We start from the raw sequence: 24,851 nt of genomic DNA on the forward strand, positions 1-24,851 counted from the left end.
GGGAATTAAGGATCATCTTCGCGGCTCCAATTGCTGCGACTCCCGCCACCTCCTCCGCCGGCACCGTTGCTTCCATTGATGCCTGAAAACGAAAGGTCGGGCCTTCCGTCCCAACTGGGTTTGGGGCTGAAGGATAGAGCTTATAGATTCTTCCCTCGAAGTCAACAGTCTTTACTTGTCTCTCATGGCTTCCAATGGCATTCAGAAAACTCATTATCTCATCCGACATGAGCGATGAGGAGGCGAGAAATCGAGGGAATTGTATATATTTATATAAGCATTTCTTGTTTTGTCAATTGTGGCTTTAGGAGTTGAAGTGATTGCTCGTTATAATAACTGGAATTTGAATCTGATTTCATCAGCCTTGGGAGGTTTAGGGTCTGCTGCACTGGTCCTATATGGCATATGGTTGTCTTTCAGAGTTGACTATATTGCCCCTGTGGCTATATTCCTCTCTAAATTCTGCATTGTACTGTTCTTGATTCAATCTCTTAAAAGATTGGTTCTGTTTGTTGGATGTTTCTGGATCAAGTTCAAAAAGGTAAAGCCAAGAATTGAGCCAGATGCTTATGCTGTTGAAGGCCCTTCTAGCTTCCCAAAGCTCCTTCAAATTCCCATGTGCAATGAAAGAGATGTCAGATAACAACGTTAATTCAGCTATTAGTGCACGTGACTTGCACACTGCTGGTGGTGCAAGTGAACCTTTGTGCATGGAATCTTCTCCAAAATGATTAAATGTGAATAATATTATCTATGTGGCTGTCCACGTAAATACTCATCAGTTATGTATTTTGATGTAAACCATATCTCTATATAAAAGAGACTAATGAGACTGAATGAGAACATTTCTACTTCCTCTCAACTATTTTTTATTCATCTTCTCTCTACTTGATAACACGTTATCAGCACACTTTGCTATTTTTTTAAAACTCTATGATGATCTATGAGTTCATAGTGCAACGTTGTTGCTCTCTTAACTATAACTCATGATCTATGAATTTATCTATAATCTATGTCAGATATGCATATCAAGGTTTATAAAGATAATACAGCTATGATTATCCAGCCGATGTTTGTTAATTACTCAATGCCACGAGCACTGTTCCTTATATACTATGTGTTTGCTATGACTAGATTCCATTTTGAGATATAGGAATCGCAGCCCACTTTGCCCTTAATCATAAGGTCATCGATTCCTACTTCATTTACTGATATACATATATGTTTATTTATTAAAGACAAGTCTTTATTGACACATGTGATTACACACATTTCTATTACACACATTGCACTCTAAATACTAAAATATAGGTGTGGGGATGAGCCTCCCAGCTTGACTGGGTTCCAAACCCCATTTATCAAAAAAAATAATAATAAACTATAAAATAATAGATCCTAATCATGATAAGAACTTCAACTCTCATCCACAATAATCTCACAAATTTGTATATATAGTGATATTTTTCTTTATAAGATTGAATGAGGTCTCAAGTTCAAATTTTGTTTGCCAATACTTTTAACCTAAAGTGAATACAATAATCTCATGGGATCACTATAAACATCAAAACCTTGATAGAACATAGTGCTATAAACCCATGTTTCAACCTTCTACATACAAATGGTGATTATTTTTGCTTCAACACCACATGAACGCCATATGTACACATATACTACTCTTATTCATAATTTATGCAAATTTGCCGTCTCATGGAGACCCTTGCTCGGACTGAGTTTCAATCGGTGTGGCACAACAATCGCAGCAAGAGCCCCGTGGTGCAGGTGCGCAGCAAACACAAGCAGGACATATGGGAGTTGTATCTGCAAAACAAACAAATTCAAGATCAACATTCCCTAAGATAAAACATAAACTTCTGCATTGCTATAATGTAAATGGTATCAGGCGGGAATTACCTAGAAACGTGAACCGTGCAGCCTCGGATGTTGTAATCGGAGACAGAACCATTGCGAAGATGAACAGAGTCACCAGAGCAAACCTCATAGAACCCCCTGACATTTCTTGTCTAACAAAATTCTTGCTAGCAAACTTGCTGTGATGGTAAGGATAATAGACCAAGCCAGGACATAGATATATAGGTCATTGTTTGAATGAAAGATGACGGGTCGAAGGCGTTGTTTGAATGGGAAGGTTGATTTTCCACTTTGCGGCAACATGTATACTTTGACATTCTAGATCTTTTTTCTTCTTGTTCTTCTTCAACTGTTCACCATTAATTTACAATATATTATTCGTCGATTTATTTTATAGATTTCATATATCTTTAACAAACTAAATAGCTTATAATTGTCACGAATTGAATTCTAATCAAATTGTTTTCGTCATTTAACGATCTAGTTAAGTTGACTTTAGCACCATTGAAGCTTGAGGCTCATCCAATTTTCCCAAAGATCATAGTTGACTTGTCAACTCCTTAATTATAAGAGAAAGGAAATTGAGGGATGTGCCTAAATTGACTAAAGAGAACAGAGCTAAGATATTAGGCCAAGCCACCTAAATTGACAAAAGAATTGAGAGGCTATGTCCCCATATGTTTATCGGATGCTTCATTTTCCTTCTTTTTGGTGAGACGCTTCTTTGCTTAAACTGGTGTACAACTCTGACTGGCTTTGGAACCATGAAGTGTGAATATCTAGTCATGAGAGGATCCTTGTTCTGTTACTGATATCAGGAATCATCAAAAATCTATATGTTTCATTCATGATTTTTGAGCTAGATCTCCTCTTTGTTTAGGAAGGAAATGCCACTGAAATTCTTTTGGCATCCAATCATTTTTAGCTCTTCAATTTAAAATCTAAACGAACTTGAATTTACCCAAGAAGAATAATGAAAAGAGAGATTGTTAAGTTGTTACAGACAGTTTCATCAGGAGGTACTATCATCAAAATGGCATTTTATTGAAGCAATCCAAAATATTTAAAATACATCATACATAAAAGATCATACACATAAGAGTTTTATAAAAACAATAAAGACAAGCAACTACAACTCCAAATGTCGTCTATTTTTTTGTAGCTAGTTGCTCATATCCATTCCTCAAGAAGTTCACCATCTTAGCTTGGCAGCTGGGAAGTACTGCAACCAATACAATTCAAGTCAAATAAATTAGTAATTAATTTAAGAAAAACACGAAGGGGATTGTGAAATAAATGAATTCAGATCGTGCTTAGTGCTTACCTTTTCAATGAGAGAGAGATAGTACGGCTTCACCTTCTCAACATCAACCCGAACCTTGCTCTTGCTGTAAAGGTCATACTTGCTACACAGAAAAAAAAAATACGAGCAGGGTTAAGAACTTGGATTAATTGAGAAACTGAAAAGAGATCAATCAATAGGAATTCGATATGAAGAGAAAGATGTAGACTCATACTTGAATACATGAAGCCACTTCAAGTTTTCGACATCCTCTTCATTCATCAAGTGCTTGTAGGCTCCTGCCCTGTGTAAAGCTGCATAATCATACCAAAATTTTCTTCATAATTAGTTAATGAGGATGAGGGTTAAGTTTTCTGGTGAACTTATTATACTTCTCTATTATATAACACACCATAGAATGAGTGGTATCTAATGACGAAAAGAGCTGCTGAAGGTAGAGTGGTCTTATTTTCTTTGGCCACCTGAAAATACCATATATTTTCCATTAACGATTTAATGGTGATAATTAACAAAGAGCGAAATTGTTACATGATCTGAGGTTTGGATATATACCAGATACATGTAGTCATCATGCCCCCATGACATCAATACGTTGTTAAGTCCACATTTCTCAGAGTAAACTCCATGTTTAGTCTTGTAAGCCGGATTGTTGTAGTCGGGATTCTCCTTGAAATACTGCGATAACAATATCATTCAATTGAATTATATATACATGCATTTCCGGAATACTTAATGCAAAGTGAATTTATAGTAGAAGTACCTTGTGGTGAACAATGGACTCGTCAAAAGCACAACCAACTGGGAAAGTGTCACCTGTTACAAGAATCATGATGAATGATTCTGCAGTTGGAAGAAAGTTTCTTAATATAGTGGAATTTGATGCTATTTAGCAATTACCTACAACAGCCCATTGAGGAAGCTCCCCAAAGCAAGGAAGAAGAAGCACCTTCCCAAGATCTGAGATAAATCATGAGTGATCAAATAAGCTTTTCACTTTATATGAAGGCAAAACAGAGTATCAAATAATACATAGTGAAGTTATTAATACCATGGATAAGGCCAGTCAAGTGTAGCCAATCTTCATTGGGATAGTCCTTTCTAATGGCTTCAGCTGTTTGCAATAAGTGCTCAATTTGAGGTTCATCTAAGTCTGGATCACTCTCGTCTACAACCTCATTGAGAAGTTCACAGCATTCCCATATGCTCATCTCCACCCTGTTCAATTTGCTGTACTCTTTTCTCATTCTCTGGACCTATATTACATTTTGTGTATATGTTTGCTATAAGCTTAATAGTTTATCAACATGGGAAATAAAAATGGTCTCACTGAAATGAATAGCAAGGGAAATTGAATCACTTACGAAGTCATAAGTCTGGTTAATGTGATTGATCTTGTAGAATTTCTCCACACTTGGTTGCCTCTCACCTTCTGCATCATAATCCCTGTTTTGCAATCCATTAAAAATTAGACTAAATTTAATAGATGATTAAATGGAGAGGAAAGAACGAAGTACTGAACTTCACAGATATGTAAACAACAGTGAACATAGACAGAGACGGGAGCCCAAGAGAACAGACTTTTGTAATCATGAGACACAGAATCAAGGGACATAAAAAGTGGACATGACCCAACTGGGTTATTGGGCTTCCATAAAGCCCATGTTCATTATGCTTATGCTTTTCTGCAACCCTGATCAGACTCTTTCAAGGAAAATGACATTATTAGAATGTGAAATTTTTTTTTTTTTTGAAGGGATTTGGAACCCAAGCTAGGAGGCTTATCCTCACGCTTGACTTATTGTATTATAATGAAAATGATGCATAGAGGGGGGACAGAGAGCCTTGACCTCTAGTAAGAATTTTTTTTTTATTGCTAGAAATTTGTGCCACCTGATAAGAACCGATGCCCAGATATTATCACTAGATGACAAAGATAAATATCTATTGATTTATGCAAGTAGTAGACAAAAAAGTAAAAGCAAAATGACTTCAAACTTATGTAACACAATAGTTTCTGATAAACTGTGCAATGTTTTGACCCAATATACAGTGTCCAGTTTTCATTAGTTTTACCCCAAAAGTCACGCTCTCTCTTCCAAACTGACGACTTTGTTAAAATTGCTTCAGTTCTAGGCATCCCACAGCTTTCCATTTGTGTCATATTTCCTATTTTGTCTTGTACTTCTAACACATAGGGATGGTAATGGGGCGGGTTCCAATACCATCCACATCCCCGGAGTCATTCTCTACCCCCCTTCCCCGCACCAATCCCCAATAAAAATATATTGGGGATTCTCCGTCCCATCCCCACTGGGACTAAACCTCCAAATCCGCCCCAAATCCCCAATAAAAATTTAATAAATAAAATAATTTTTTCTCATATTGCCTTTTTTTAAATCAAAATCTACAAAAAAAAAAATTTAACATGATTAAATTCATAAATCATAATTCAGTGAGTGCAAAAGTCAAAACATCATTAAAATAAAAGTGTAGATATTAAAGTAAAGTAATAAATGTATATATTTGTGATTTATATTATAAACAATAAATTAAAATCTATACTATTATTAAGAGAAGAGAGTTTGTCAGGCAAAACAGAAAATTTTTACCAAAATATCCCTCAAATATTAAAAAACATTTGAACTGAAATATTTGAGAAAGACAAAATGGTCAATTCGCAAATAAAATATAAACAAAAGAAATTTAACAAAAAAAAATCAAAAATCAAAAACAAAATATATGCAGCAATTTTCTCCACAATATGTGGAATAACTTCCCACGTAATTATCCATATCCACACTCATAGGGTGTGTTTGGAGTCTAGTATATATAAATTAAATATAATGTATATATTATTTGGGCCGGTTTGTGGGTGGAGATCACAATACCATCCCCGCCCCATCCCCAATCTTAGATAGCGGGGATTGAGGATCCCTATCCTCATTCTCTATTTATCCCCGAATTCTCCCCCCATTAAGGGCGGGTATACAATGGAGCTCCGCCCCGCTGGGGGTTTTTGTCATCCCTACTAACACAGCCTCATACATATTGCAAGGTATTTTTGTCGGTATAGGTTCAATCATTAACACAGGGGTCAGATTCAGTCCCTATTAAAAAGAGTTTATAGCATAGTGGTTAAAACAAAAACTGCAAAAACTTAAAAAGGATTTACAGCTTAGATCTGATTGCAGCTTACATCAGATCTTTATATAAACTCAGTTATGCGGCAACATGAAAACGTAAAATTATGAACCAAAAATAACACTATGCAAAGAGGCACAATAACCTAAAAGTTTGTCCAAAGGAGTTGGTATGTGGCACCAAAAATCCACCATCCAAGACCAATTCTTTTTCATCCACAACAACCTCCTTCCCTCCTCCACCTTCAACTCCTGTAATTACAACACAGAAAAACAGAGGATTAATTCATCATATCAGCAATATATTCTCATTCCACTAGAACCCACAAAGATTCTGCAACAATTTGCATCTTACCAAACAATCCCAGATGAATCCTCAAGATATTGAAAAACTAAAAGAAAATAAAATGCATGAAGAGAATGTCATGTAACGTATACCAAACTCAGGTTGGTGCTCCTGCTGCTCAATGAGGATGGTCATCTTGAACAATCAAAACTTCGATCCCACAAGAACAAAGAGACCAAGAAACGAAATCTGGGGTAAGAAGGAATTTGGGGTGTGGTGGCATTTTGAGCTTTGGTATTTATAATCGGCCGGAGAGTCCTTCCCTGGGAATTCGGAGGTCTCGAGTCCTTCCCTGAAAAACTTAAAACTCTCTTTGCTTTATATTTATCAACATGACAAAAGCATAATACTAAAATCTACGTTGGGGCCCTCGTCGATTTGTCAGGGGTGACTCAGCATTGCGTTGGACATCACAATCTCCTCAGATCCAAAGGCCCCACAGGCGACGTCGCACCCGAGTCAAGTTGCCACCTAACGTCACTGCCTCACCGCCGGGGCGTCAGTTGTCCTCACTAGGCAAGGGTGGCTATTTCCGCCATCGATTTCTGCTAGTGCCACGCTGGGAGCGGCACGTGTGGAGTCGGCAGAGGGGCTCGTGGATCTTTGTTCAGTGAGGTGGTGACGCGTGTGGAAGTTGCAGGGGTGAGTCAGAAGGTTTCACGGTGAGCTCAGATGGTTGGTTAGGGCTGAAAGGAGGAGTCAAATGTAAACAAAGTGGCTTGGCTTGGTTTGCTGCAAAATGAGTAGCATAATAGTGCCAGTTAGAAGTCATAAAAAAAAACAGTGCCAGTTAGAAGTCATAAAAAAAACAGTGCCAGTTAGAAACCTTGCCGTGTAACCATTACTCCATTGGATAACCATCCTTGGAATCTGCCACCATAACAAAGAAAATTAGTTCAGTCAAGCAAAACCCTAAAACGAAGTTCATTGTAATCTCAGAAAACCCTCCTTGGAATCTGCCACTCTAAGGCCTTGTTTGGTTTACGGAAGAGAAATGTTTCATTTCCTCTGTTTGGTAAAACAAGGAAAGTATTCAGGAAAGACCATTTGATTTCTCTTCTGGTATTTGGTTGGTGCAGGAAAGGAAAGTAAAAATGTAGAGAAATTCTTAGGTGGGGGTTTCCTCAGCACGTGGTTTTAGGGCCACTCAATCAGAAGAAAGGAAATTTTTCATCTTTTCTGAAACTGCCCCTACTTCCTAAAGTGCAATACCCAAAACACCCCCTGCTGGGCAATGACTTGTCCTCCCCACCACGTGTCCGTGTGGGTGCCCTATGCAAGATTCTCTCAAAAATGTATCAACGTTTCAATAATACCCTTGTATTTTAAAATAAAAACATCATAAAAATTCAAAAATATTTTTTATGCAAGAGAGGGTATTGTTGTCCAAAAGTTTTATAATAAATGCTGGGAAATGGGAAGGGAAAATCAATCCCATGGGGTCTAAGTAGAATGATTTTCCCCCTTTACTTTCCCCTCTGTCAAGAGTTTGTGGTTACCAAACAAAGGAAAGTAATGACTTTCCTTTCCTGAGTCCTCAATTCTGAGAACCAAATCAGGCCTAAGAGCAATTTTAACAGTTTCCCTATAATTTCTGTATTATAAGGAAACAAAAGTAAAAACTTTAGCCTCTTTTTCTTCTCTAACTCCAATAGATTCCCTATTTTACAGCAATCTCTAAAATCTGTATAATTCTTCCTTAAAATTTTAGAGATTGCTGTAAATATAGGAAATTTGGTTTTCTTATTCCTCACTTTCCCTAAAATAGGGGTAATTATAAGGAATTTGTTGAAGCAAAAGAGGCTTATTTTTCTCTAAAATAGAGAAAAATTAAATATGGAGAAGTTGTTGGAATTGTTCTAACAAGAAAATTAGTTCAGCTAAGCAAAACTTTTTGAGCTTTGGGTTGTCTTCAACAATCGGGAATATCTAGATCCATGCCATTTTTTGTTTAGGAGGTGCCGTTTATGTTGTTAATCGTGCTCAACTGTCATTAAATTTAAATTCAATGATGAAAAATAAAAAGTTAGTTAGAATGCTCATTATTTTTCACCATTTTATATACAAGAACAATAGTACACAATTGATTACCAATTAATTAACCACTAAAGCATGACTGATCAACTTTCAATTGTTAATCAGAATGGAATACATTTGGCTATCTGATTCATGGATGTTGTCAAAGAAACTAGAGAAAAGATTGGCATTGCTACTTAGTGCATGTAATAGGAAGGAAAAAGTATCCAAAAGTGATTGGGTCGAGAAAATGTCCGTTTGCACAAAAAAATTGAGGCATTGTCACAATTCAGAGGGGAATAAAAGAGATAAAAGCGTGCGCGGTATATATTTTAGAAATAAATTTATAGTTTAATATCAGAAGTTTCTGTTAATTTTCAGATAAATAACACAATACAGGGTGTATAATCTAACAATAAAAGTGTGATTCATTTTACAACCTCAGAAATTTCTTGAAAATTTCTTAGAATTATCATTGTTTAGCCATCAATTCGCCTCTATCCATCAAGTGAAATGTAAACGGGTGGACAATTGACTACAAACATGCAACGGGCAGAAAAGAGAGAAACTCATCAGAATAATATATTTGGCTAGGGCACAGCTCATAACGGAAAATTACACTAGCATTTAACTACACGAGAGACTCGTAAGTCTTAATTGGCCAAAAGAAAGAGGTTTAACAAAACAAAGCTGTCATCAAATGCTTGTATTATAGAATAAATTCAAGGTTGGATAATATAAATTTTCAGTCCGTGAGAGGGAGGCACCTTTCCTTCATGTTTTCATGGTCGGCACGCATGTGCTGTGCAACAAATATCATATTTTTTAATGACACTTGTTGAAAACAAGACATCTCATTTGGTCCAAAGTATGTTCCTACTTCCTAGTGCGGAGGTTTATTCTATAACCACTTGTTCAAAGTAAAAGGAAGAACAATAAACAAATATTCACAAACGACAATGCTCAATGGCAGCTTACCATGAAGATTGAAATCGACATTCAGCCAAATGATTACAACCGCTTTGTTCGCAAATGACATGAAGAAATGAACTTCCTAGTCTTAGGGAAACCATTTTCTGTAATGCATGAGTAATCAGACTACAACTAGATTAGAATTTAGAAGCACTACAATTCATAACTTTCTATTATGTCTAAAGTTCCACTGTGTATGATTTGCTAACCAAAGGTCGAAAGCAAGCACAAAGCTAAGCATATACCTATGTTTCTCAAACATGCTGAAATGTCTCTCTCCTGGACCATTTGGTACTCTAACAAGATGTAAAGTTGGTAACCACCTCTAATCTAATATTTCATCCTTTTAGCTGGGCCTTGATCAATGATGGGATCCACCGGAGGTTGTTGTGGCTCTCCGGCTTGCTGAGTTTCTGAGCCGTTCTCGGCTTCTCCAGTGGGTACAGGAACATAGCCTTCTGGGAATGGTGGCGGTGGTGGGGCTGGTGGTAGCTGCATAAACAGAGTGAAAACTAACAGTTACTCTTGGTGATGCATGTGTGATGAGAAAATAACTACATGTTTCACAGACTATGTTCTTGCACATGATCATGCATGAATCAGGAAATTCAGCCAAATCCTTTACTAATGCAGTTCATTATCTCAATATGAGTAGGGAAAACACTCATTTTAGTTCTTTGATAATTACCTTGCGCAATAACGATTGAAGAATTTGGTTCACTCGATTAAATTCCCTTACGTCAATTGTCTCTTTGCTAGCCTTGGATTCAGAGGCTGCAGTCTCATTTTCTGGATCAACTGCATCACAAATATCAAAAGTTAAAACCATTAACATCAAATTCAGGGGCACAAAAAAGCAACCCAACATATGGAAATAGGAGATGATGCATCAACACATACAGAAAACATTTTTGTCCTTTAATTATGCATGACATGCGGAAGACTTGCGTACACATGCGTACAATCAAGATTATCATGTTCCTTGAAGCAAACCTCTCATGAAACAAGAACAATACTGTAATTGATACTATGAGAAATCACAACTGAAACACTTTCCCATGACTTGAAAGTAGATGTTGCACAGCAATAGGTGATTGTTGTGTGTGCTACTCAGACCTATTCCTTTACACCACAAAGTATATGAGGACATAAACCTGTCAAACAACTGAGAAATCATCCCAGAACGGTGTAACACTCTGCTGAGAATGACCCTCTACAGCTATAATGGTCCAAGGGCCACAAACCACTATTCAAACTCTGAATGGTCATGATTAGTGATCCCAAGTCAATTTCTGCAGATGTTAATAAGTTCATACAAAAATTCTTGAAAAACACAACAAATGAGGCAGTCACATGCAAATCACAATTGGTACTATTCCCCCAAATGCTACGGCAGAGCTTTCTCCCCATCCAATACATAAATCTACATCTGTAACACTACACTAAAGAGCTGAAAAAACAATAGTTACAGAAAACTACCCTCTGGTGTCCAAAAGCTAGTTCTCTATAAGCATCTAGTTCATATGTTTAAGCAACCCCATATGAATTTCATGGACACCAACATAAATCAGTTTTCATCACTCAAACACCAAAGACACGGTAGTACCCTCCCCTCCTAAAACACACAGAATTCTCCAAGAAAACCTTCTTTCAAGCAACTGCCCTGACATCTTAAAATAAAACCCCAATAACCGTGACAAGACACAAACAATGCATATAAAAGTGTGTTACAAGTATTATCTCTAACGCAACCGCATATTAAATTCAATTAGCCATCATTTTATTATGTATCATTTTCACATATTCATCACTCTGCAAATAACAGAACCCAATGTTCATCTTTATCTCAAATGCCACCGCATAGTGAATTCATTTACCCCATTCTTTCCATTCCCATTCCACCGCATATTATATCCTTTCAGAAAAAAAAAAAAAAAAAAAAAGATCATATCATATAATGAAGAAATAGGACAAAGTAGGGATCACATACCATATCCAATCTTCTCCAAGTTTGAAGAAGCAGTGGTGAAAGCCTTAGTTATATGATAGAGAGCGCGTCCCTGCAACATGTGCCGACAGATTATCAGGATGGAACTATGCTGTTTGAATTCCAAAATCACGGAGCAAACCATTGCTAGTCTTAATGACTCGAAAGGACATCAACTAAGCCCGGCTTCTTTAGGTGGATGTGAAGCATAAATCGGAAACTAATTAAAAGCTACAAGTTCTATTCATGATATTGTTATGGCACCAAGATGTAATTGTCAATCAAATAAGTTTTAAACTGTTCGACCATTCTTAAGAGAACTTACAACTCGAGCTGCAAAAACATTGCAAAGCTGAGGTGCTTGATATATCGAACCATCCAACACATAGTAAGTCATCATGGGTGTTACTTTCTCTGGACTGTCCCTCTTTTGCTTGCGGATAACAAACAGGTGCGGCTCTGTAACTTCCGTCAGCATGTATTCTGTCCCCGTCATTTTGCTGTAAAACAGGCAATGAATTCCGCTTCATCCCAATCATTTAAGGTCAATGCAATGACAATAGACCTCAATATTATAAATTGTTCCCTGTTATTATCTGTGCACCTAATCCAATTGCTCATCACTCAGGTTTCATAGTATATAACCAACCAACATAGCATTAAGCCTCTTCTAATAACACAATGTCTCTTCAATTTCCTCCTCCAAATCCTTAATACACTCAAGTTTTCTAACAAATTCACAAACCCTACAAAAGTAAAAAACCAAAATTGAACAGAAAAACCAAAACTTGAAGAGCATATCCAAAAATTGAGAGGGTGAATACTTACGAGAGGTGAGAGATATCAAGAGGGTGAATTGCGCGCTGACGGAGCTGTTCATTATTACAGGTCCAGTCGTAGAAGGGCGAGATTGCAAAGTAATCAAAGACCAGATTGCGATCGAGAGGATAAGAGCTCAGCCAAAGCTGGTCCTTGAAGCATATTCCGGTCATGTCCGTCCCCGGCGGCTGTGCTACAACTTGCGGCGGGCCACCCTCCATGTTCGGCGGCGGCGTGGCCATTCTATGCTTTCTCACTCGCACTCCCTTCTGGGCTCACTCACAATGTTCTTGGAAAAGAGAACCAAATTGGGGTTGCTGGGCAGAATGGTACAGAGATAACCAGAGAGCTCTGGGTGTAGAGACTTATATAGGAGAAGCAAGACCCAAACTTGGAAAGAACATGGCACAGTTTCTGTTCAAATTTCTAAAACTGCAGGATTGATTTAAAGATGGTGAACCCGGCAGCGGATAAATTTACCTCCTCCACACGGCGTCGTCTAGGGGCAAAACAAACAAATGGTGAATTAATGCTACCGTATGCTATTTCAAATTCTCGAAAATGGTATTTGCGTTACAGATTCGGCCGAATGCTTAGTTTGGTATTGCGGTAGGAATACTCAGCTTTAAAATAACTCAGTTGTAGAAATAATTCACTGTCAAAAATTTCAATGTAGTGTTTGGTAAATCACATATTTAAAAGTGTTAAAGTGAAAAAAAAAGTGCTGCAAGAGAAAGTTAAAAGCATAAAATTTCTAAAATGGACATCGATCTTTTTACTTATTTTTCATTTTTGATAAACATGCCTATATCAAGGATATAATAATTCTGGATAATCTTAATCGTATGGAACAATAGATTAACCCCAATTCTGGGTAAATCCATTCCTATACTTTGATGGAAGAAGCATAGAAAATTGTACCAAAAGAATTGAGGTGATGATTACTTTATTAGGCCTGGGAGGACTGGAGTGAACAAAAATAAGAAACATTTCACAAATTCATGACTAATTTTAAGAAATAAATTGGCAAAAACCTAGATTTGAAGAAATAGGGGAAGAATGAACATGAGCAAATTGATTATTAATATGGCACCATATGTGAGACCTACTTGCGTTCTGCCATTCCTAACGACTGCTTTATCAAAGGAGAAGTGAAAAGTTGTGAAGAGAGAGAGCAATGAAGGCAAGGGGGTGAGGAGCTAAAAAGAGAGCAAAAACTCGCAAGAAACCCAGAAGAAGAGAACGGGAAATTCTGAGGTCAATTTTTGAATTCAGTTGGGATGTTTCTGGAATTTCATCAAGGTACCGATTATTCGATTCACTTCACAAAACGCAGATATGAAAAAGCAGGTCCTCTGGTGCTTTTAATTTTTGTAGTTTCCAGCCGCGATTGTTAAAAGAATGCAGATTTAAAATAGTTACCAAACATGCTATGGGTCATAAATGGTGAGAAAAAGCAGGATTTAGCCAAAAAAAACTCAATCCCAAACGGAGCCGAAGTGTTATGTAGGTCATTACGAATTTAGTTAAAATAGTATGTGTGTTATTACAAATTCAGCCAGAGTGGTACGTGCGCTATTACGAATCCGACCAAAGTGGTATGCGCGTTATTATGAATCCGGCTTAAATGGATACGTGTGTTATTACGAATCAGTCAAAATTAGACATGTCAATTGACCAGATATAAAGCGAATCGACCGAAATCCAAATCTAGTTAGTACCAAATAAAACTCAATCCGACATGATCCAAGAATTTAGCAAAGCAGTACAATAACAACACACGTCGAGTCGTCAAAAATAGTCGATACATAGAGTACACCAACACAACCTATCATATAACAAATAATAAGTTACCCAACACACCCCAGTACACCCACCTTTTAGAATCACGTACGCCCTTATACAAAGAAACTTAGAGCCCCGAAGCAATATAAATGAGTCAACAAATTTACGACTTAATCAACTTAAACAGTACAAGGAGTAGAAGGAAATATAACTCCTTCATCTGGAGAACAGATATCCTCCATTTTGGATTTGTCTTCAATCTTCTTGGGAAACAACTTCGATTTCTTTGGTCGCTTCTCTTGTATCTCTATTGTTAACTTAATGAGCAAACCAAGATCGTTTCACAAATTGCATGAAAACAACCAAATGATCAATACAATATGAACTAGAATATAACAAGAGGAGATGCATCACCTGCTTCATGCACAACAGTCATTCCTTCAAAAGCAGTAGCAGCAACACAGCTATTCAACACAAATAATCTGAGCTCCAAAACTTCAAGCAGCCACACGCAAGAAATCTTCTACTCAACTATGTGTTTAACTCTTTTCTATGAGGCAGGACTGAATGTTTTGTCACATAGTGAATAGGGACTTCAAGCACCTATATATACAAGCTAGATAGGTCTTCCCATAAAAAAAATCCTTGATTCTAGCCAATGAGTTATTTCTGAAAGATGCTATAATTATCATATCAACTAATTAGATATTTATCTTTATCAAAATGGATTCCTAACCATATGAGTGACATGTCAAAGTCCATTAGGTGTCTAGGTAGATAATTCATATATTTCCCATTTATTGTAATAAGTTTAATCAGTTTGTTATTTACTTAATGTAGATAATATTAGGTCCAAATAATATTTTACAATCTCCCCTTTGGACCAATATTGTCTACATAACAACTAAACCAAAACTCATTCCAGAAAATAGCCAAAGTGTGAACTGAAATATATGGTTTCTCAAGATCCATTCAGTTCTGTCAAGAACACAGTAGCTAAAATAGAACTTGGAAATAAACATGTTTATGTAAACATATTTGTTCCAAATTACAAATAATAACCTCTGCATCTCACATGAACTACAAAACTGATATGATGAAATCAAGTGGTAAAGTATGTCATTCTGCTGTAAACACTTGATTATAGTCCAACTAAAAATTTTGAATATCAAAATCATAATGCAAACATTATTTACTTAAGCACCAATGGATTGCATGCATGTTTGCCTTTTACTGAATATATGCATATTTCCATCCACCTGATAATCAACAAAACTAAAATAGCAGCAATCAAATATTATCAAAATAAGATCAAGCTGTGAAACAATATATATGGAAATACCTCAAGCTTTATTCATTTGACCAAAATATGAATACATATTGTTTCTGACATGAATTGCAAACTGAAATAAAATTGAAACTTTCAAACTAAGAAACTGAAAACATAATCTTTATGACTTTTACTCTTTCTGAACTCAGGAATCTAAACTAGAGAGAATTCTCATGTCTTCAACGTGCTTCTTGAAAACTGAAACTGGTAATGCCTTGGTAAAAGGGTCTGCAAGCTGTACATCTGTGCTAATGGCAGCTATTTCAATCTCTCTATCTTTTACCCTCTTTCTCACACTGTAGAACTTAAAGTCTATATGTTTTGAATTATTGGACCTTTTGCTATTCTTACTGAAGAACACAGCAGCTTCATTATCAAAATAAACTTTCAGCTTTCCATCAACAAAATTACTTAAAATCTTTGTTTCCAAAAGAAAGTTTATGATCCATAGGCCTTCACATACACCTTCATATATGGCTATAATTTCTGCTTGCATGGTGGATATGGCTATCAATGATTGTTTCATTGTTTTCCAAGCCACTGCACCACCTGCCAACATATATACATAGCCACAAGTAGACTTCATTGATGCAGGATAATTGCCTGCAAAATCTGAGTTTGTGAAGCCTACAAGTTCAAGTTTCTTCACACGCTTATTCATAAGCATGTGACTCTTAGTCCTCTGTACGTATCTCAATACCTTTTTGCCAGCAGTCCAATGCTTGTGTCCAGGATCATATTGAAATCTCGACAACATGCCAACTGCAAAGGATGAATCTGGCCTAGTGCATACTTGTGCATACATGAGACTGCCAACTAATCTAGATCTAGCATATGGTACAGACTCCATTTACCTTTTCTCAACACTTGTTTTAGGGCATTGATCCTTATTTAATTTATTTCCCTTAGATATTGGAACCTCCCCATGAGCACAAGTAGCCATATCAAATCTCTGAAGTATTTTTGAAATGTAGGCTTGTTGAGATAATCCCAATAAACCTTGTGCTCTGTCTCTCTTTATCTCAATTCCTAATACATAAGAAGCCTCTCCTAGATCCTTCATATCAAAAAATTTCGACAGAAATATTTTGGTATCTTTCAGCAACTTAATGTTACTGCTAGCAAGGAGAATGTCATCTATATATAGGATAAGAAAGACAAACTGGTTTCCAACAATTTTAAGATAAACACATCCATCAACAAGGTTTTCAGTAAAACCAAAAGATGCAACCACATAATTTCTATACCATTGCCTAGATGCTTGTTTAAGTCCATATATAGTTTTTTTAAGCTTACAGACTAAGTATTCTTTTCCAGTTTCAATATAGCCTTCTGGTTGTGACATGTATATCACTTCCTCCAGTTCACCATTTAAGAAGGCTGTTTTTACATCCATTTGATGCAACTCCATATCATAGTGAGCTACAAGAGTCATTATGATTATAAAAGAGTCCTTAGTTGAAACTGGTGAAAATGTTTCTGTAAAATCTATACCCTCCTTTTGTGTGAACCCTTTAGCCACAAGCCTTGCTTTATGTCTCTCAATATTTCCCTTACCATCTCTCTTAGTTTTGAACACCCGCTTGCTGCCTATGGGCTTGTGATTTGGATCTGGCTTCACAAGCTCCCACTCTTCATTATTATACATGGATTCAAGCGATCTGCATCCATGGCTTTCTTCCATTATTTTGACTCATTACTTTCTGCAGCTTGCTTAAAATTTATAGGGTCATTATCATCTACTAAAGTGCTCTCAACTTCTTGCAGATAAACCTCATAAATATCATTTTGACCACCGAAAGTTGGCTTCCTAGTTCTTTGTGATCTTCTAGGTTCAGCTACATTTTGTTGAGGTTCAGGAACATTTTGATCTGGTATAGGTTCAGCCACTTCAACATTTCGGTTTTCAAGTTCTAAGTCACCATCTACTTTATTGTGAAGTTCACTTTCAGTTTCTGCATTATTTTTAAAGTTTGGCATTTCTATTTCTATATCCTTACTTTCTGCAATTTCCTCAAAATCATAAGTTAAATCTTCAAATTTTGTATTGCAAATACTCTCCCCCAGAAATTTAACCTGATGAGTTTCAAAAATTCTTGGTGAGTAGTGAGGTGCATAGAGTTTATAACCTTTAGATTTTTCACAATAGCCTATAAAATGACAAGTTACATATTTAGGGTCAAGTTTTCCTAAATTGGGATTGTAAATTCTTGCCTCAGCTTTACAACCTCATACATGGCAATGATGCAGACTAGGTTGCCTACCCCACCAAGACTCAAATGGTGTTTTATCCACAGACTTGCTTGGGGACCTATTGCAAAGATAATTTGCAGTTCTTAAACCTGCTCCCCAAAACATTTTTGGCAACCCAGAAGTACACATCATACTTCTTACCATATTCAACAGAGTTCTATTCTTTCTCTCTGCAACACCATTCTATTGGGGATTGTATGGTGTTGTATATTGAGCTTTTATACCTACATCCTGCAGATATAAAGCAAATTGACCCTTTTGTTGTCCTTGCTCAGTATATTTACCATAAAATTCACCCCCCCCCTATCAGACTTCACAGTCTTAATTTTCATTTCTAGTTGATGTTCAACTTCAATTTTGAAAATTTTAAATGCCTCAAGTGACTGTGATTTTTCTGACAATAGGAACATGTAACAGTACGTTGAATAGTCATCTATGAATGTAATGAAATAAACATTTCCACATATTGTTCTATGCCTAAAGGGACCACATATATCTGTATGAATTAACTCTAGCAATTTTTCACATCTGCTAGCAGTCTTTTTTCTTAAGTTTGTCATTTTACCCTTAAAACATTCAATGCAGTCTACTAGGTCTGAAAAGTCTAGTTCTGGAAGTGTTTTGTTCTTTACTAATATTTGCAGTCTTTCTTTTGAAATGTGGCCTAGTCTCCTATGCCATAAGTAAGCTGATTTATCATTGAACAAGGTCCTTTTAACACCTGTGATGGTGTTGTTACTTAATGTGTTATTTCTGTCTTCAACAAGTGAGATTACTTGTTAAGGTATTGAACAATTCAATTTCATATAATTATCCAAAATAACTCCAGAACCATATAACAAGGAAACTTTAGAAATTTTTATTCCATCCAAATAAAAACATCAACCAGTCTTAACCAAAAAAGACATAGAAAGCAAATTCCTTTTAATCGATGAACATCATCCAAAACTAAAAAATTTCCAAAACCTAGATCTAGTCTTAAGGTTCCTATAGCCTTCACTACAACCCTCACGCCATTTCCCACACAAACATTGGTTTCCTCACTTCTTGGTGCCCTCTTCTTTGTGAATCCCTGTAAAGAATTCATAATATGCAAGGGTGAGCCAGAATCTAACCAATAAGTGTGAGGTTCAATATTGACAAAATTAATTTCTAAAGAAAAAGTTTCTATAGTACTTAAGAAATTATTACCCTTCTTCACTAACCAAGCTTTAAAACCTTAGCAGTCCTCCTTCATATGTCCTACTTTTTTGCAAAAGTAGCACTTGAACTTAAAAGCTTTGGTGGTGTTAGGTGCTGCAATGTTTCTAGATGGCTTAATGATGGTTTTGGTGACCTTAAGCTTGTTCTTCTTTTTCTTAGGCTTTTCCACCAGGTTCACAAAGGTTGCAGGCTCTTTCTCTTTCTTAATTCTATCTTCTTCATCAGCACAGATAGATATGAGCTCATCTATGGTCCAGGTACCCTTTAGAGCATTGTAGCTAGTTTTAAGCCCACTGAAGGCATTTGGCAAAGAATGCAGTGCAACATGCACTACTTGGTTATCATTCACTCCCATCAGTAACTCCCTGAGCCTAGCATTAATGTGGATCAGCTTCATTATGTGCTCTCTAACTCCCCCAGATCCTTCATACTTCAGCTCATGGAAAGCCTTAGACAATCTTGCAGCCTCTGCTTTCTCAGTCTCTTTAAATTTTCTCTCAATGGCCTCCATATAGTCAATAGCTAAGTCAGGTTCTTCTACACTACCTCTTACAGTGTCAGACATAGTGTTCCTAATGGTTTTCTTGGCCATTCTATTTGACATGTGCCAGGCTTTAAATGTCTTAACCTCCTCAACTGAACTATCTTTAGTTAATGCCTCAGGTTCATCCTCATGAAAGAATAGGTCTATATTCTCATGCATCATCATATAACGCTCTACCGAATCTCTCCAGGCTCTAAAGTTTGTTCCAGTGAGCATTAAAACATTGTTGAGGTTCATGTAAATACTTCCTAATGAGCAAAGTCAAAAAGAAAAATTCTGTAAGTTTCAATTTCAAAACGCAAAAATACAAAGTTTCAATTTAGCAATATTTCTGCAGCTTTATGTGTTAGTTCCAAAAGCAGTTCAAAAATAGATAAAACACCAAAACAAAATATCAACCATAATGGCAACAAGTACCACAAGATACTATGTTAATGAAAATACCCCAAAACTGAATTTCACATTAGGCAACACTTTTGTAGCAGTAGACATAATGTACTTAAGTTTCTGAATCTTCACCCCATAATTAGAGAACTCAAGTTATCCAAAAACACAATCAACATCTTATGACAGTAGAAGAGTCTTTAAGTATCAAAATATGAATTCAAAATCATGTGTGAAGCTATTTGTCACCAAACTATGCTATATTAACACTTCTTTGGAAGACACGAGTAAGCACAGTTTGGAAACAATTAACACAAATTTCCAGGTCATTTTTATCTTAATGATCAAATGCAAATACTAACAGAAATTCTTTGTGCAACATGCCCATTTTTATTTGCAACAACCTGTGACCTAAATAAAGTTTAACTAAATTCAATTCAAGACATCAAGGCACTTGAAAAGAAACTTTACTCAATCTGCAATTTTCTCAATGAAAATATGATAACATTTACAGGGAGATAGTGAACTTCTTCACTCAAACATTCATCAATTTATCATATAATCATTGTTCAATCACAGATATATATTAGTAGAATGCAAAATATTAAGCACAATCATCCATAAGCAATCACAGAGAAAGCACAAAATCGTTTCAATTCAACTCAATTCAATTCAGAGACACAAGCACACCAAAACTTAAATTTCATCCGGTCACCATCTACTCTATCCTAGGTGTACGCCGGGAATGCTTCTAGTGTTCTTGTACTTCAACAGAAAACAAATTAAAGCTTTGAATCGAAACATGGTTCTCAGAAGGCCTAACCTTTGTGATTGCAATTCTGCAACAATTTTAGTGGAAGCAATTCCCAAAAGCGATCTTAATCATAATTTTTTTTTCTTTTCTCTTCTTGGCCTGTTAACCAAAACCCTAATTGCCCAAAACATTTTGCAATTCAACATAACACAAAACTCTAGTTCAAAATACAATGAATTGATCTTCTAAAAATGATTTATGAATTGTGAAATTTTGCTCTGATACCATTTGTTAACTTAATGAGCAAACCAAGATCGTTTCACATAATGCATAAACACAACCAAATGATCAATACAATATGAACTAGAATACAACAAGAGGAGATGCATCACCTGCTTCATGCATAACAGCCATTCCTTCAAAAGCAGTAGCAGCAACACAGTTATTCAACACAAATAATCCGAGCTCCAAAACTTCAAGCAGCCACACGCAAGAAATCTTCTACTCAACTATGTGTTTAACTCCTCTCTATGAGGCAGGACTGAATGTTTTGTCACATAGTGAATAGGGACTTCAAGCACCTATATATACAAGCTAGATAGGTCTTCCCATAAAAGAATCTTTGATTCTAGCCAATGAGTTATTTCTGAAAGATGCTATAATTATCATATCAACTAATTAGATATTTATCTTTATCAAAATGGATTCCTAACCATACGAGTGACATGCCAAAGCCCATTAGGTGTCTAGGTAGATAATTCATATATTTCCCATTTATTGTAATAAGTTTAATCAGTTTGTTATTTACTTAATGTAGATAATATTAGGTCCAAATGATATTTTACATCTATGTCACGGTTCAGCTTGGCCTTGTTCTTACTTCCTTTAGGCCTGTCTAATTTTTTCTTCTGAGGGGAAATGGTAAGTCTCGCCTGTTTCTGCTTCATTACCGAGGAGAAGGAGTCACCCAAGCCTTCAACAGACCAGCTACACGTAGCCCTAATTGTACCTAATTTGAAAAAATGGGATGTCCCATTTTTCTGGAGGCTTGTGACGCACGGGCTTCCTGTGCCTATTGTCATCCCCCCCCCCCCCCCCCCCCCCCCCCCCCATAAAACCTTAATCCAAACAATGAGAAAATTGATAACCCATCATGGCTACTACTTCTTCAGTTCTTCCATCTCTTTCAGGAACAGCTTGTCATATCTAGTAGTCTCGACAAAAACCCTCTATTCATTCAAAAGAAAACTTCAGATTAGCTTCAACAGAGGGAGGAATATCACAAGAAAACACATTTCTTTGACCGAGCTTGAAGTTTTGAGGTGTTGTAAGGTCTTAAATAGAGAAAACAAGCATAACCAAACACCCTTAAAAATTTGTATTGTGGTTCACGGTGAAATAATTTAGTATATGGTGTGCTATGTTGAATAACAGGAGAAGTGTGCAAGTCTATTTATAATATAAATAGCAGTATTAAATGCTTCAACTCAATACGTTGAAGGAACATGAGCATGAGCCAAGAGTGTAAGACCTGTATCAACTATATGACAGTACTTGTGCTCGGTAAGACCATTCTGCTTAGGGTGTTTAGGACAAGAAAACAGTTGACAAATGCCATTGTTAGCTAGGTATTGTCATAGAGCAAGGTAAGTATATTCACCTCCTTCATTAGTTTGATGCATTTTTATTTTAGAACAAGACCAAACATTTGAATCAATTAACTCCAAAGGATAATTTGATACATACTCAAATAATTGAAAAGGAAGCTTATATAATACTCTTTCCTAATGGACAAGACCGACAAAATGAATCAACAAAGGGCTCGAGAAGGGCACAGTTTTATTTGACAACATCCTAGATAAAATTTTGAATGAAGAATATCCTAGCCTAGAATGTCATACTTGTGTGGGGACTCGTACACCAACAAAAGCAAAATGACGACTGGGATCAAGATCATGTTCTGATTGAGGGCGCAACAGATAGACTATATCTACTCCTCCCCCGAAATAGCATCCTCCCTGTTTTTAAGTTCTTAACAAACAAACAAAAATGGTAGGAGATATTAGAAAATAACAATCATTATTAGAAGAAAATTGATAGAGAGAAAGGAGATTGGTACGTAAAAGCAGTATGACAATGAAGAATATTGTTTAGCTTAAAGGATTGGTTACCAGTAGTTAAGAGAGAGGAACCAACATGAGAAATAGGAAAATTAGAGTTTGTACCTATACCACCAATTTGGTCAATGCTAATGTATTCTTTTAGGAACTGCAGATTATTGAGATCGGAGGTAACATGGGTGTTGGCTCCACTATTAAGCAACCATGTAGATGATGACGGTGTAGATACAAAGGCAGCCAAAGCACTGAGTTTCTTGGTGGGAACTCTACCTTCAAAGGAAAGGTTCTGCCGATTGTAGCAATCTAAAGCTGAATGACCAATGCGGCTACAAATTTGACAAGAAATTTTGCCAAATGATGAATTGTTGGTGGAAGGATGATGACCAAGAATAAAGGTTCCACAGTTTGAAATACCATGTCCTCGAGCACCAAATATAGTTAGCGTGCCCGATTTGCAAAATCTAGAAGGAGGATTAGGGTTAAGTCCTCCAAAAAATGGAGTCTAATGAAGATCTCAGCCTCTGCCACGACCAGAATTAGAGACATGTAGGGTTGTCAGTTGAGAGCTGAGATCAAGAGCAGCTTGATGTTGATCATCCATCCTTCGTTCCTGCAGGAAAGATCGAGTAAGACTTCAAGGGAATCATACATGATGGATGTATCACTTGCTTGAGCAAAACTCACTGTATTCTAATAAAGAGGACCAACGTTGTTCATAATAATAGATACCATATCTTCATTGCTAATAGGATATCCAGCAAGAGCAAGATTATCTGCAATGAGATTTATCTTGTCGAGATAGTCAGAAATGCTAAGATTACCATGCATGGATACAAAAGAGATCTCTGTGGAGCTGCAAACCCCGATTCTATGATTGAGATGCATATCTCCTTATAAGGACCTCCAGGTGGAAAAGGCAAATGTGAAACAGGCAACCGTTGCAAGCACAAGGGGAGTGAGAGACCCATTGATCCAACTTAGCACAGTTTGCTCTTGAGAAATCCAATTTTCATAGTTGGGATTGACGATGTTATAGAGCTCATCTTCACTATCAGCAAGAAAACATGAAGGGCAAGGATTAGTGCCATCCACAATGTCCATTAGTTTGAGACCCTTGAGAATAGGAGAAATCTTAGCCAACCATAGAGGATAGTTGGTTATATCTAACCTGATGGATATAAAATGGGATACACTGCCAGAGGAAAAGTCACTTCCAGCATTGGAGGAATGTGGTGCATTGAGAGAACGATCACTGTTATGGGTGAGTGTATGGGCCGAGGTGGGGGAGGAGGAGGTTGAACCCGTGGTGGCCATTGGAAAAAAAATTTGGAGTTTGTTGTTAGACACTACAAGCTTTGATACCATAAAAGGTTTAGAAAGAAGAGATGTGATTGTAGTATTGAGTTTGTGATTGTAGAAAAAACTTAGAGTTAGTTGTTAGACACTACACCTTAATTAATGAACAATAACATGTTTTTATATTCAACTGAATAGTTGTAATCAGTTCAAGTGGTTACAAATGATAGGATAGAACTCTATTAGATTTTACATAATGAGAGATACAACTGATAAGCATGATAATTATCCAAATAAATGTTGCAACATATTGCTCCGACCCTTGATGTTATTGATGGGCATTAGAAGAAGGTGAGATGAGGGTAGAAAAATTGAAAGATAAGATTGCTTTGCATACATTCAGAGTCCAAACTTACATTAGGTTTATGACATGGGTGACTGTTCCAAAGAATTTTCCATGTCTTTGACGCGAAGCTCATATAGTCATATGGACTGCATCTTCTGTAGACAAGTGAGAGAAAATTAGCTGCATGATGCCATGATGGCTTCTAGCAACTGGGATATTTGATCAGTCCGATCCTCCATTATCATTTGGTCCGGTAATGATCTCTTAAGCCCTAACACATTCTGGCAGGTATGTAATAGTGCAATCTTATTCCTTGTTGTCTACATAATTAGATTCGTGAGCCCTCTAGTCCCTACCAAAATGGGCTAGCAGGTGATGACCACT

General features: G+C 36.6%; 3 protein-coding genes and 1 long non-coding RNA gene across 4 annotated transcripts; all 4 read right to left on the reverse strand.

Moving 5' to 3' along the window:
• Positions 1-2,881: 2,881 nt before the first annotated feature.
• On the reverse strand, positions 2,882-6,968 carry LOC112188078 (inositol oxygenase 1). The gene is made up of 11 exons (XM_024327103.2): positions 6,751-6,968; positions 6,459-6,564; positions 4,534-4,615; positions 4,221-4,425; positions 4,070-4,129; positions 3,933-3,985; positions 3,725-3,847; positions 3,564-3,633; positions 3,387-3,465; positions 3,194-3,275; positions 2,882-3,091 (listed from the first exon to the last, which is right to left on the reverse strand). The coding sequence occupies exons 1-11, from the start codon at positions 6,791-6,793 to the stop codon at positions 3,062-3,064; spliced, it is 933 nt and encodes a 310-aa protein (XP_024182871.1). The 5' UTR covers positions 6,794-6,968; the 3' UTR covers positions 2,882-3,061.
• A 2,997-nt stretch (positions 6,969-9,965) lies between these two features.
• LOC112190915 (mediator of RNA polymerase II transcription subunit 6) lies at positions 9,966-13,033 on the reverse strand. The gene is made up of 5 exons (XM_024330427.2): positions 12,462-13,033; positions 11,959-12,133; positions 11,637-11,706; positions 10,335-10,444; positions 9,966-10,138 (listed from the first exon to the last, which is right to left on the reverse strand). The coding sequence occupies exons 1-5, from the start codon at positions 12,692-12,694 to the stop codon at positions 9,977-9,979; spliced, it is 750 nt and encodes a 249-aa protein (XP_024186195.1). The 5' UTR covers positions 12,695-13,033; the 3' UTR covers positions 9,966-9,976.
• A 2,679-nt stretch (positions 13,034-15,712) lies between these two features.
• Positions 15,713-16,417, reverse strand: LOC121051295 (secreted RxLR effector protein 161-like). The gene has a single exon (XM_040513501.1). It carries the CDS (start codon positions 16,415-16,417, stop codon positions 15,713-15,715), a length of 705 nt encoding a protein of 234 aa, XP_040369435.1.
• Positions 16,418-22,301: 5,884 nt separating this feature from the next.
• On the reverse strand, positions 22,302-23,853 carry LOC121051145. Its single transcript, XR_005805259.1, has 3 exons — positions 23,510-23,853; positions 22,931-23,435; positions 22,302-22,736 (listed from the first exon to the last, which is right to left on the reverse strand). It is a non-coding gene; the product is annotated as an uncharacterized LOC121051145 (long non-coding RNA).
• Positions 23,854-24,851: the final 998 nt, after the last annotated feature.

This window comes from Rosa chinensis, chromosome 2, assembly GCF_002994745.2.
Source record: "Rosa chinensis cultivar Old Blush chromosome 2, RchiOBHm-V2, whole genome shotgun sequence".
NCBI classification, from domain to species: domain Eukaryota; kingdom Viridiplantae; phylum Streptophyta; class Magnoliopsida; order Rosales; family Rosaceae; genus Rosa; species Rosa chinensis.

Coding starts and splice junctions, on each gene's coding strand:
- LOC121051295 (XM_040513501.1), bottom strand. CDS start 16,417: ATGGAGTCTGTACCATATGCTAGATCTAGATTAGTTGGCAGTCTCATG.
- LOC112190915 (XM_024330427.2), bottom strand. CDS start 12,694: ATGGCCACGCCGCCGCCGAACATGGAGGGTGGCCCGCCGCAAGTTGTA. Junction 12,134..12,461: donor CTTGATATCTCTCACCTCTC/GTAAGTATTCAC, acceptor CCTGTTTTACAG/CAAAATGACGGGGACAGAAT. Junction 11,707..11,958: donor ATGTTTTTGCAGCTCGAGTT/GTAAGTTCTCTT, acceptor CACATGTTGCAG/GGACGCGCTCTCTATCATAT.
- LOC112188078 (XM_024327103.2), bottom strand. CDS start 6,793: ATGACCATCCTCATTGAGCAGCAGGAGCACCAACCTGAGTTTG. Junction 4,426..4,533: donor TTAACCAGACTTATGACTTC/GTAAGTGATTCA, acceptor AATGTAATATAG/GTCCAGAGAATGAGAAAAGA. Junction 3,634..3,724: donor ATGATGACTACATGTATCTG/GTATATATCCAA, acceptor TGGTATTTTCAG/GTGGCCAAAGAAAATAAGAC.